This window comes from Pongo abelii, chromosome 15, assembly GCF_028885655.2.
Source record: "Pongo abelii isolate AG06213 chromosome 15, NHGRI_mPonAbe1-v2.0_pri, whole genome shotgun sequence".
Taxonomy (NCBI): Eukaryota; Metazoa; Chordata; class Mammalia; order Primates; family Hominidae; genus Pongo; species Pongo abelii.
The window spans coordinates 22,163,391-22,177,189 of NC_072000.2; the positions used below are offsets into that span (position 1 = coordinate 22,163,391).

Genomic DNA, 13,799 nt, shown 5'->3' on the forward strand with positions numbered 1-13,799 from the left:
TGTTTTCTCCACTGAAATACTATTTATAATTCATGATTTACTATAATTGGTGGCATTTAAATAATTATCTTATTGAGACATAAAATAATGGGGCATCATACAATCCCTGGTGCCTTACATTAAGTAGAATATGTTATAATATAACAAGTCTGGGGCGGTTCCAGTCAGATGACCAGCATTTCGATAAATTTTAGTTCTTAAAAGAGCTATGGAATAAGAGAGCTGAGGTGAAAACAAAAACAAATTTCTAAAATAAACTAATTATTACTTTGGTTTCCAAAAAGCTTTAAGGCAAAGAAAACTTGGAATTCAAATCAATAGCATGGGCTCATTTTTTTCAATGCTTCGATTTATGCAATGTCTGTACATAGATATTTCCAATCATTCATATTAGGATTTAAGACTGTTGTAAATTTTCTCTTTTGAAACTGGATTTATGAAACTATTCGTGGACCTTTTTTCAACTTTTACATTCAGGGAAACGTGCAGGATGTGCAGGTTTGTTACATAGGTAAACATCTGCCAAGGGGGTTGGTTGTACAGATTATTTCATCACCCAGTTGTTAAGCCCAGTATCCATTCCTTCTACTTCCTGCTTCTTTCCCTCCTCCCACCCTCCACCCTCTGAGAGGCCCCATTGTGTGTTGCTTCCGTCTAGGTATCTGTGTGTTCTCATCATTTAGCTCCCACCTATAAGTGAGAACATGTGGTATTTGGTTTTCTGTTCTTATGTTAGTTTGCTAAGGATAATGGCCTTCAACACCATCCATGTCCCTGCAAAGGACATGCTCTCATTCTTTTTTTAATGGCTGCATAGTATTCCATGCTGTTTATGTACCACATTTTAGTTCTTAAAAGAACTGAAACAGTCTATATCCAAGACTTATAAATTTCCAAAAGGGCAGTTAAATGTTATCTTTTACTTTTCTACCTTCAGAAATGGTTTTGTTTGAAATGAGGGAGGAAAAGCTTCAATTGAGATTAAGTCCTAATGCCCCAATTTTAAATCTCTCAGCTTGCTCAAGCCCAGCAGGTAAACATGAAGTTTTCAAAGATGGAAGGATCCTGAGAGATAGTAGAATATGCCTGCCACATAATAGGTATCTGGCCTATGTTTGATGACTAAATGGATTGAAAGAATGGAAAAACACAGCTTAGGAGCTCAATATTTTTAAAGAAAACTTCTGTAGAGTAGGGCAATACATTTACAATAGTAATAATCATTTATATTTTCTTTTTAAATTTTCATAAGTACATAACTAAACTAAAATGATTAATCCATACTTTTTACACATGTTAATCTATATATAATGAAAACATAATTATATAATAAAATGTATATACAATAAAATCTACAGGAACAGGTAAACAGAATCCCTCTACTTATGAAGAGGGTAAAAGTTCAAAGAAGATAGCCAACCACAGAAATAAAAATAAATAATAGAATGTGAGAAATTATTTGTATCTATGCAAGTAGCATATTCCTTCTCTTTCCAAGGATTATTTCGCTACTAATGAATCTTAACTAAAACATTTCAGATGTTCATTGCAGAAATCACAGATAAGAGAAAGGGAAAAACTACACTTACAAATCCCCAGAATTAAGTTTGATTATATTTTCTACATATTTTCAGCTAACACGAGCAGATTCTGTTTGTCTATATGTATAACAAACTGATTTTTTTCTCACTTGATATACCAAAGTACATCTTTGCATGTCAAAATATCTCTGTATTTACTGACACCCTCAATGGTTACATGTTTTTCCATCCTATGGATGCACTAAAATTTGTTCATAAAATCTGTAGATGAGTTCTTCTCAACACACTGCTATTTTAGGCAATAGTAAGAAAAACAGATGTATCTATTTCATAAAGATATTTCAGTATAATGGAATTGATGATATATATTTTTAAAAATGTGGTTCTTACCACCAAAGTGTCTATTTAAAAAGTTGCAGCAACTTAAACTTTAGACAACTATATAAGTACCACTGTTCTTCATCCTCACAAACTTTGTGGATAGAAAACAGTATTTCATTCCTTTTTTTTTTTTTTTTTTTTTTTTTGAGGTGGAGTCTCACTCCAATGCCCAGGCTGGAGTGTAGTGTCACGATCTCGGCTCACTGCAACCTCCACCTCCCTGGTTCAAGCAATTCTCTTACCTCAGCCTACCGAGTAGCTGGGATTACAGGTGCGTGTCACCATGCCCAGCTAATTTTTTTGTATTTTTAGTAGAGAAAACGTTTCATCACTGGCCAGGCTGGTCTCAAACTCCTGACCTCGTGATCCACCTGCCTTGGCCTCCCAAAGTGCTGGGATTACAGGCATGAGCCACGGCAGCCGGCCTATCATTCCTCTTCTAACTTAAATAGAAAACAGTATTTCATTCCTCTTCTAACTTAAATTCCTTCTCTTACCAGGAACACTCTGTTTTCCTATGTGCGTAGGTCACTGGTAGATATGCAAAAAAGTACTTTGCCCAATTTTAAATTGAGCTTATTTTATTATATCTGCATATATAGACCGGGTGCGGTGGCTCACGCCCATAAACCCAGCACTTTGGGAGGCCGAGGTGGGTGGATCACAAAGACGGGAGTTCAAGACCAGCCTAGCCAAGATGGTGAAACCCCATCTCTACTAAAAGTACAAAAAAATTAGCTGGGCCTGGTGGCAGGCACTTGTAATCCCAGCTATCGGTAGGCTAAGGCAGAGAATTGCTCGAACCTAGGAGGCGACAGAGGTTGCAGTGAGCCGAGATCCCGCCACTGCACTCCCGCCTGGGCAACAGAGTGAGACTCTGTCTCAAAAAAAAAATATGTATATATACATATATATATATATATCTGCGCATATAAATAGGCATTTGTGTTTCCTTTGGTACTTTTCTTCCTTTGTATATTTAAAAATTTTAATATATACTCCAGGAACTTATTTTTGTGACATAAAAATCTAGCTAGTTTTCTCCAAACAGCATGCATTTCATTTATGAATAATTCATCTTGTTTTACCAATATGAAAATCACCATTTTCAAGTGCTAAATTCTTACATATATTTGGGTATTTCTGGATTTCCTATTCTGTTCTATTCATTGATGTCTTTTCAGCTATTAGTAAACAATTTGTGGAAATAGCACATGCACATTTTGATATCTGGAAAAGCAAGTCTTTTTCCATTCGGTTAAAAAATTAATTTATCACAATAATAAAATACAGCATGTGCAATCGCTAAAACTTTGCTATTTTTATTTGGCTTACATAAAAGTGATAAACACAGAAAAAGCTCACATCTTAAGAAAAATGAATCTTCCTATTCAAGGACATGAACTGTATTCCCATTTCAGTTTCCTTCTAAGGTTCCTCAGTAAAGAACATATTTACATAGGGTACATTGATATAAAATCCATATTGGATTTTATTTGAAGACTATTTAGCCCAGAAGTTGATATATTGTAGGACTTAGTTCTCAATATACGCCATTCTATAATGTGTAGAACATTGTTTTAAAATGTGTACATTAAAAATAATCTGCTGCTTCGACTTAATCACTTTAAAACAGTCGATTAGTTTTCTATAAGGGAAATTATAATTGGATTGGAAATCAGCTAAAGTTTTGTTTTTATGTTGCTGTTCATAAAGGGCCTGTGCCCTGACCTCTCTGAGGTTTCCACATCCAGGGTGGTGTGGCACCTGCGGAGGCAAGAAAGCCAGGCTCCTCCCTCCCCGCGCCATGAGGGCATGTCCCCATCATCCCCCCACGTCCCTCCTCCTCCCAGCCAGGCCCGGTTACCTCTTTTGCTTGTCCCTCTTGTTCACGTCAGTGTCCCTGAGCATGACGATGAGATCCTTTCTGGGGACTTTACCCCAACAGGCAGCTCTGTGGAGCTTGTCCAGATCTTCTCGACGGACGTGGTACCTCGGCTCCATGAAGGCACTGTCGTCGTAGTCTCCCCAAGCGCCCACGTTGCTCTTGCCTCTCCCCCTGCAGCAGGGGAAGCAGCGGCGGCACCACTTGCCCATCTTGCTCTTGAGCGTCTTCACAGCGGAGTCGTCGTGGTCTCCAGAAGTGCCCACGTTGCTCTTGCCACTCCCCCTGCAGCAGGGGAAGCAGTGGCAGCACCACTTATCCATCTTGCTCCTGAGCACCTTCACAGTGGAGTCGTCGTGGTCTCCAGAAGTGCCCACGTTGCTCTTGCCACTCCCCCTGCAGCAGGGGAAGCAGTGGTGGCAACGCTTGCCCATCTTGCTCCTGAGACCAAATGGCTTCTTCACAGTGGAGGCAGCCGACCTTGAACAAACCTCAGCCGCCATCTGCTTTTAACAGCCAGGGGAGGCCGGTAGTAGCGAGCAGATCGCGTCTACCAACCGGTCTTACCAACTAGCAGGAAACTCTGGGTTTCCAACCTGTTTGAAGAGAAAGGTCAATCCCAGCCAAAACCTGCCAGCCCCAGCAGGGGAGCCCAGCCCACTCCACCCAGGAAAAACCCACACCCAGCCGGGGAAAGCCCACGCCCACCCGGGGCGACCCCACTCCCACCCCAGGAAAGGCCAAGCCCCTCCCCCCCCACCGCAAGGAAACACCCAGACCACCCAAGGGAATGCCAAACCCAGCAGAGAAAAGGTCAAGTCCAGTAAAAGAATGCGAGGGAAGAAACGCCAATCCAAGCGAGAAACACCAGGCAAAGCCACTAACGCCAAGCCAAGCGAGGAAGGCCAAGCCAAGCGAGGAACGCCAAGCCAAGCCTAGCCGTTACAGACAAGCCAAGCCGTTATGCGCGTGCGGAGGGCGGGCTTGGGTGGAGGGCGGCGTGCGCGGTGTCATTGCACGTGGCACAGACAGTGGCCGATGTGTGCAACCCTCCTGCGCAAGTCTTGGCGCCACAAATGTCAGTGACAGCCTTGCGTTCCCGGCAAACTTCATGGGAGTTGGCTGAGTTTTCAGGCCATTGAGGAGAGGCCTCCAGTGGGAAAAAGCCTCTTGAAGCAGGACTGGGGCTAGAACACCTGGAACTTGAGGATGCTGACACCCTCCTCTGAAGAAAGCTCCCAAGACACTCGTGGTGGTGCTGTTGCGGGTGGCCGCGCTGCAGCTCGGAGCTCGGGTTGGCAGAGCTGGATGCAAATGGCCTCAAAATCGAGGAGCACAAGACGCCCACCTTCATGACACCTGCTCCTCCTTGGTCGGCGCTCAGAGCACGCAGCCATCAGCGACGGGCCACTCGGGTCCACAGAATCAGGGCTGGGTGGCCAGCTCCTGCCCCGGTGACCCCTGCCTGGTGTCAAGCCAGGGCCAACATCTGTGGGGCTTCTGGCCCAGGGGGCTCCACTTCACTGGCATGCAATAGCGTGGAGGTGCATGCCACTGTCTCCAGGCCGGCAAGAGTGGGCTTGGAGGAGCACCTACCACTGATGGGGAGATGCAGAAAGGCACCCCCATGTGCAGATCTTGGGAACAGGACACTACCAGCACCAGGGAGCCAGACCCGGGCCTCCCTGGCAGCCTCTGAGCTGGACCCAGGCAGTGGCACCTCGACCCTCCTGCCAGGACCCTCCTGCTGTGCAAGCTTATGCAGCCGGGCTCCAGGCTGCTTCACCCATAAGGCAGGTGCTTTGGTGTGGGAGGAAAAATGGATTCTGCCGGGCTCGGTGGCTTATGCCTGTAATCCCAGCACTTTGGGAGGCCGAGTGGGAGGATCACGAGGTCACGAGATCAAGACCATCCTGGCTAACATGGTGAAACGTCGTCTCTACTAAAAATACAAAAAATCAGCCAGATGTTGTGGCAGGCGCCTGTGGTCCCAGCTACTTGGGAGGCTGAGGCAGGAGAACGGCGTGAATCCGGGAGGCAGAGCTTGCAGTGAGCCGAGATGGCGCTGGGCACTCCAGCCTGGGTGACAGAGTGAGACTCAGTCTCAAGACAAACAAACAAGCAAACAAACATGACCTCATCAGGCAAATTCTAAAGACTCTTCTACCCTTTGTGGTTAAAAAGTGAATTGCCAGTAATTTTATAAAATGTAAGATAAAAGTAAGTTTTTAAAAAATAATTTAATGCTTTTGAATACTTACAGCCAAAGTCTTAATGTTCCCTAATTCTTGTTAAATAGAGCTAAATATGAAGACTTTGAAGAATATCTCATGCTTTGGTCTCTCCTTTGCTGTAATGTTTAAAATTTCTCTTTGAGAAATGAATGGACAATCCCAAGACATGCCGTCACATACTTTCCTGGAACAGTGGATCAAATCCCATTTTTCTCATATGAAGGAAATTTCATCACATGGCAAATGACCAAAGGTGCTCTTTAAACTGTAAGGCAGCAATGTCCAAGCATTACCTTGCACAATTAACCATTTATAGCATCATGCCCTCACTTTCGTTATACAAGTTACTGGAATGAGAGAATCTAAATCTTATAACTGAGATGGGCTACCCTGTAGGCTAGAAATTAGGTTTGGTCATGGTGAGCACAGGGATGAGAGCAAAGAGGAACCGCAAAACAATTATTCTTTCTTTCTATATTAAATATAAAATAAGTTGTTTCAATTGTACAGGTGAGGTGGGATTTTCACTGAAAATGAAATACTGTAATTGCGGGTTAAATTTATCAGGAAAAAATATTTTTAAAAACCTAGCGGTCATCTTTTTCTATCTATGTATCTATCTATCTATCTATCTATCTATCTATCTATCTATCTATCTATCAATCATCTATCTAATGGTCATGTATACCTATATTTAAAAATAAAAAAGAAAATGGGGCACTGATATTCATTTCTTAAAATCTGCTGACTTAGTGGAGACACTGCAATAAATGGTCTATGAAATGAGAGCCTTTGCAGAAGCCAGTGAGCTTTATAGGCGCTGACATTGACACTCCACTCTGCAATTCTGCATATATACATATATATACACACACATAGAAACACACACACATATATAGACTATATATACACATATATACACATATATATGTGTATATATACTGTTATTTTTATTTCTAAATTTTCAGTTTCTTTTCTATAAGAAGATATATGCTGCCTCACATTCATTAATTTATGTTCTAAAAATTGTCCCTGACATTCCTCTAGATGTTTTGAATGCAGTACAAATAATGTTTAAAAATACATGGGCTCAAGCATGGCAAATGAAACCATGAAGTAATTTGTTAATTGAAGGTGAAATTGGCCACTCACCTCTTTTACTGAAAGAGTAAGTGATAGTGACTAATTGCATTTCTGAGCTCTAAAAAAACAAATAGTTACCAAATTATGGACTAACACACATTTGTTGGACACGCAGAGTCTCACGTGGAAAGAAAAGCCACGGTAACATGGATTTTGTATACATCCACATACATACATATTACCTAGATCTGTCTGCTGAGAGAAACTGGAAACAGTGATAACCCAATGGAAATGATAGAAATGATACCAGGGTTTGGATAGGGAACATTCAAGATAAGCCTGCTGTAGCCTATTATGCCAGAAGGCAATGACATGCTCAAAGGATGATGGAAACATCAAAACTGTACAAAAGCCAACCTGAAGGGCTCTCGCTGCACAAATATGCAAAACATTAGGTATCAAAACAAATAATGTTACTAATAGATTATAGCCCAATGACTATATTAGTAATCTACAAATCCATACTGATAGATTAAATAAATGAGCTAATTGAAAACTTTGATAAGGAATATGAATATATTTGCATAGTTTTCACAATAACCCCCTCCCCAAACTCTTACCTATCAGAAAAAAAGTATGTGCAGTTTTACAATGGAGAAGCTGGCAGATGTCACCTTAAACAAGTGAACAAAATTTATCTTTCGCAACAAGGGGGAAAATTGAAATCAGGTGACACCTGATGGAATGCAATGAAAAGAAAATAACATCATTTATATGACATTCCTGCACATAACATGATTTTGAAAATGAAAAATATACATTAGACACATCCAAAAGAGGAACATTGTGCAAAATAACTGGTCTGTAAACTTTAAAGTTTCAAAGTAAGAAATTAAATAAAAATGGATAGGTTGTTCCAGGCCAAAGGAAGCAAAGTAAGACAACAAAATGCAATGTCTGACTCTGAAATAGATGTTGGCTATAAAGACATTTTTGGGGCCATAGATCAGAAAAAAAAAAGTGATTTTCACTGTACTTTTAGTTTTTCTATAAGTTTGAGATCATACAAGTCTCTTCTCATCCATTAACTTTCTTTTCTTTTCTTTCTTTCTTTCTTTCTTTCCTTCCTTCCTTCATTCTTTTCCTCCCTCCCTCCCTCCCTTCCTTCCTTCCTTTCTCTCTTTCTCTCTTTCTTTCTGACAGGGTCTTGCTCTGTTGCCCAGGCTGGAGTGCAGTAAGTAGCACAATTACGGCTCACTGCAGCCTCGACCTCCCTGGGCTTCGGTGATCTTCCCACCTCAGCCTCCTGAATAGCTGGGACTACAGGCATGCGCTACCATGCCTAGCTAATACACATATTTTTTATAGAGACAGAGTTTCTCCATGTTGCCCAGGCTGGTCTTGAACACCTGGGCCCAAGCTATCTGCCCACCTCGGCCTCCCAAAGTGCTGACATTTCAAGCTTGAGCCACCGTGCCTGGCCTCTCTTGCTATTTCTTGACATTTAAAATGAGTGAGCAAATGTGAAAGCATTGATTGTCTTGTCACTTGAACACATTAAGTATTTTAAGATATAGCAAAATAATGCAGTATTATTTTATTTTACTTGAGGAAATGGAAACATAAGTCTAGTTAGAAGATACAGAGGCTTTTTGGGCTTAACTCATAATTTTATTTTTCAGTTTTAGAAATGGCTTTATTCTAAAATTTAAAAATTATTAGTTTTGACTTAAGTCAAGTAAGCAATGTATTTTTTAAATTTATTATTACTGTTATATTTGCATATAAGCTGAAGATTAATTATTTTATTCATTAAGGAAACACTGATTGAGGGCTTGCTTGGTTCCAGGCAATGGGTCATAACATTTAGCGAAATGGATCCAAATACCTAACCTTGTGAAGCTCTCACATTCTAGTGGGGAAGAAAGAAAATAAATAAGTAAGTTAGTTTCATGTTTCAGATATATGCACAGTGAAGGAAATTTATACAAGGAAGGAGAAAGAGAGTGGGGCCTGTGCACCTTTCAATAAAGTAGTGAAGAAAGATGTTGCTGAAAGGGATACATTCAGCAAAGACCTGGGGAAGGTGAAGAACTGTGCCATACACGTTCTTAAAGCCCAAGAGTGAGTACTGTTCTGTTTTGGTTAACATGACATAGCCTAACATGTTTCTGATTCATGTGAATTTTCCAATGTGGAAGAGACTGCTGATTGCATTGCTCCATGTATATAATATGGCAACAAATGTCTGCTTCAGGGGTTGAGTGCCATTTTGAAAAATCACAGACAAAGTCTTCATTTGGGTATAACAGATGTAAAGAACCCTGCATAGGACAAAAGCATATGCAAAAGTCAGGGGAAAAGTTGGGGAGCAGTTTGTTACCATAAAAAAGGGAAAGCCTGAGAGAAACAAAAGGAAGAAATGAAGAAAGAAAGGAAAAAAGGGAAAGAGAGAGAAAGAGAAATTGCAAAAGAGAGAAAAGAAAGAAAGGGCAGGGAAGGAGAGAACAAATAGATAATAGATCAAAAGAAAGAAGAGCCTAGAGCAGGGATAGGGAAACTTTTCTCCAAATGGCCAGATAGTAAATATTTTAGGCTTTATGAACCAAAAGGGACCCCTGTCAAACCGCTCAACTCTGCCTTTGTGGTCTGAAAGCAGCCACAAGAAATACAAAAATTAGTGTGACAATGTTCCCATAAAACTTTATTCATAAACATTAACATTTAAGTTTTGTATGTCACAAAACATGTCACAAAATATTTTTCTTCTTTTCCCTTTTTTTAGCTATTGAAAAATGAGAAAAATAAACATCCTAAGATGACAACTCTACAAAACAGGCCACAGTTTACCAATCCCAGATGTAGAGACACAGAGAAGTCACATGAGTCAATATGATGCAGTGAGAGTTAGAAAGGAATCAGGTCAAGTATCTTGGCTTGACAAATGGTGGCTTCTTCCATTTCTCAAAGCTGCACTGTTTTAACCAATGAAGTGAGAATGTTAAAATAAATAAACATCAAATTCTCTTCTTACAGTCACTTACTGTTACTGTTTTAGTTCAATTATTTGTAATAATCTTAGACAAAAATATGTTTCACCCTGTGGGTGTTGAAGTTACTTCTTTTAGGCACTTTAGGAAATTGGTGCCACTATGATTTCAGTGATACTGTCCCAGAAAGTCCCTGAAATGACTGCACTCAAGTGCAATGAGGTAAGGTCACAATATGGCCTGGCAAGATGCCAGTAGTTTGTTTCTAAGTAACAGCCATTCTTAAGTGTTGGGTGAAAATTCTCACCCATAACAGTTTTTCTCATTCATTCTAGTTTAGACTGCTTTGAGAGGCCAGGTGCACTGAGGTTTGGCTTTGTAATGGTGAACATGTGTTCCCTGTTGAAACAGCCCTTGCTGCACTGCTTCAGGGCAATGGGGGTGTAGACTCTGACTTCCTATTTAACTATTTTTTAGTATGGTTTCAAATTTATATATTTAATAAGGAAGTATTCCAGGATATTTCCTGTGTTTCAAGATTTAATATTTGTAAGGTCTAATATAATTATTAATGCTAATTCTAGGAAATATATGGCATTTTCTAGTAGCAAACAAAAAAATTCAACTTATTTAGATTGTGTTTCTAAAGATGGCTACAATAATATCTCCCATTCCAATCCCACATCAAGCTTTGGAATCTATTATCCCACTCCTCTTGAATGTGGGCTTACTAGTGACTGGCTTTGACCAGTAGAATGCAGCAGAAATGACAGCGTGTGACCCCCGAGGACAAGTCTTATCTGCAGCTTGCAATTCAGTTTTTTGGAGTTCTCATCCATCTTCTACTGGAGAGGCATAGAGAGTAAGGGGCCCATCTAGCCCTGAGCTGTTCTAGCCATTCAAGCTGAGATATCATAGAGGTGGCTGAATTCATTTACCAGCCAGCCCTGTATTCCAACTGAGCTTGTCCTGCAGCTCATAACCCAGCTGAATGCAGCCAAATGAGTAAGGAAATACGACAAGGAAAGGAGGAAATGCTCAGGCAAGCACACCCACCCCCTAAACTCCTGACCCACAGAATCTTAAGCAAATGAAATGGTTCTGGTTTAAAGCCATCAAACGGTGGGTTAGTCTGTTGAGCCACAATAGATAACAAAAACAAACACGACACTGATTAAATTCAGAATGATCAATTACACCACATGTACTTTAGGTAATCTACTCATGGCGTATCATCAACTAGCTGCTCTATGGTAAACCATGCTGAAATGAAGTAGCATATATAACCATGCTGAAATGAAGTAGCATATATAAAAATTTTAAATTTCCAATAAATTTAACATGAATTAATTCTGGTTTATAATTATTAGAATTAGCCATATGATTGTAATGCCAATAAAAATTCAATTCTGTTGTTCTGTGGAATGTGTTCACTTCTCTAAATAAATATTTTTTAAAATAACAAGTACATTAGGGAAAGATGAAAAAGTAATTCATATACTGTTAAAATTAACATTTTTTTATTCTTAATGTGGAAGTGAAATTGCACTGTATAAAGCTATTTGTAATGGCATGATACATCTGATATTTATTTTAATCATAGCTTATTTGAGGTTGGCCTAATGTTTTCTCGATGCTCCTTTTTTAAGACAAAATAAAAATGAGAGTGTAACTACTTAAATGGTAACACAAATTGATGTTAATAAATTAGTACATTCATAAAAGAACTCCCAATTTTACTGCTAAAAGCACAGCAATGCACGCAGCATTATGCAGTTTAAAAGGCACACTGATAAGTGCCTATATTCAAATCCTTTTCGGTGCCCTTTGTGTTCTTATCTTCCCCAGGCCAGCAGACAATCCTACTTTTCACTAACCTTTGGCACGCTACCATCAGCAATAACCTGTGTGCTCCGTCAGAGTCCCTGAGCTTCCTCAATTAGCATCACCTGTGGTATGTTCCATTTGGAGCAGCTCCATCAGCCACACACAGCTGCTTTAGTGCCTGCAGGTAGAACAAGACTCAGTGTCGCAGGGCTCTGGGGAGTCCATCTGCACACCCTAAAACAGTAAGTAAATACCTATCATCTCCAACAAGCTTACTGTAGCCCCTAACTCTACTCATTGTGCCTCTGTAAGGTTGAAGTGAAATGCTACACCAGAACCTGAACAGATCCACCATGTAGTGACCCAAAAAATTAACAAAACATTTCCTTCATTTGAAAATAAAAAATATTTATTTTTGCTCAGCAAATTTTCTTTCTACCCTTTCAAGATAAAATATATTTATTTTTATATTGAGGTTTATACTAAACCTTTTCACAAGCCGCAGAAGTGGCACATTTTAATTTTTTGTCATAGTATGTTTTAAGTACAAATTTTGAAGTACATCTTCAAAACACACAAGGTGATGTTTTCTCTTAAAATATTGTAATGGTCTAAAGCATTTCATGTGCAAGTTAGGAGGATAAAACTGACACACATTTAAAATTTAAAAAATGTATAGCAATGAATCATAAAAAGGTATAATGAATGTCTGTTACTGAACAATTGATGAAACATAGGTAGTAAAACCAAAGGAATTTTAAAAGGTTTAATTTGAGTTCTTCTTATGAACTCACATTTTTTTATGCCTTTTTCTTTTGCCAACAAGAATTTAACTGTGACACATAATGGGTATATTTTGTTAAAGCTAACTTCTTTCAGTGTCAAGCTATTGTATCTTCTACATATAGAGAAGAATTGGTGCCAAGATTTCTAACAAGTAGGTATACATTTGTCTTCAAACAAAAAGACACTAAAAAGCATTGCGTTGGTAGATTGATGTGTGGAAAGATAGGCAACCCAGTTCTGACTCCATTAGACTAAAAGCTGTTTTTAAGGAGAAAAAAACCTATAGATTAACACTCATGCTAAAAACAAAAGGCTTTGATCCTCTTGCCCATTTTGTAGTAAGCAGCATATATATTTAATATATAATAATTTCAAAACAGGGCAAGAACATTGCCTTAATTATTCTAGGAGTCACCAAACACACTAATTATACATATTCTGTTTACATATTTTAAGTATAATTTAAGAAAAAAGGAAATAAAATTTTACTGTTAAAGGACTTCCATTTGCAATAAGATGTCTTATATACGTAAGAAAGGATTAGCCACCGTAATTTAACGCTTATTAAGTTTTGATTTCCCATTTCATGCTCCAAATGCATGAATCATACACTCTTCATCTTACATATGAGAAACTGAGGACCTGAATGTATCTTTCTTGGGTTGTACTGTTATTAATGACTAAACCTTGGTTCCCTGAATCCCAGTCTAATGCTATTTCCACTACATAGGTCACCTTCCTTCACTGACTTTGAGTCTCTGAATGTAAAATGAAAAGACGTATTTTAATAACTAACAGTCTAAATTAAAGTTCGACAACTCCTTATGCTTTCTTTCTTTCTTTTTTTTTTTGAGATGAAGTTTTGATCTTGTTGCCCACGCTGGAGTGCAATGGTGCGATCTCGGCTCACTGCAACCTCTGCCTCCTGAATTCAAGTGATTCTCCTGCCTCAGCCTCCCAAATACTTGGGATTACAGGTGTGTGACACCACACCTGGTTAATTTTGTATTTACAGAATACAGACAGGGTTTCACCATGTTGGCCAGGCTGGTCTCGAACTCCCACTTCAAAT

At 39.4% G+C, this 13,799-nt stretch overlaps 1 protein-coding gene across 1 annotated transcript in view; it reads right to left on the reverse strand.

Moving 5' to 3' along the window:
- The window catches only part of LOC134760000 (POTE ankyrin domain family member G-like), a 41,047-nt gene extending 36,143 nt beyond the window's left edge, over positions 1-4,904 (reverse strand). The window contains 1 exon segment of the mRNA XM_063715355.1: positions 3,790-4,904. Coding sequence (XP_063571425.1) covers positions 3,790-4,310 — 521 coding nt within the window. The 5' untranslated portion in view covers positions 4,311-4,904.
- Positions 4,905-13,799: the final 8,895 nt, after the last annotated feature.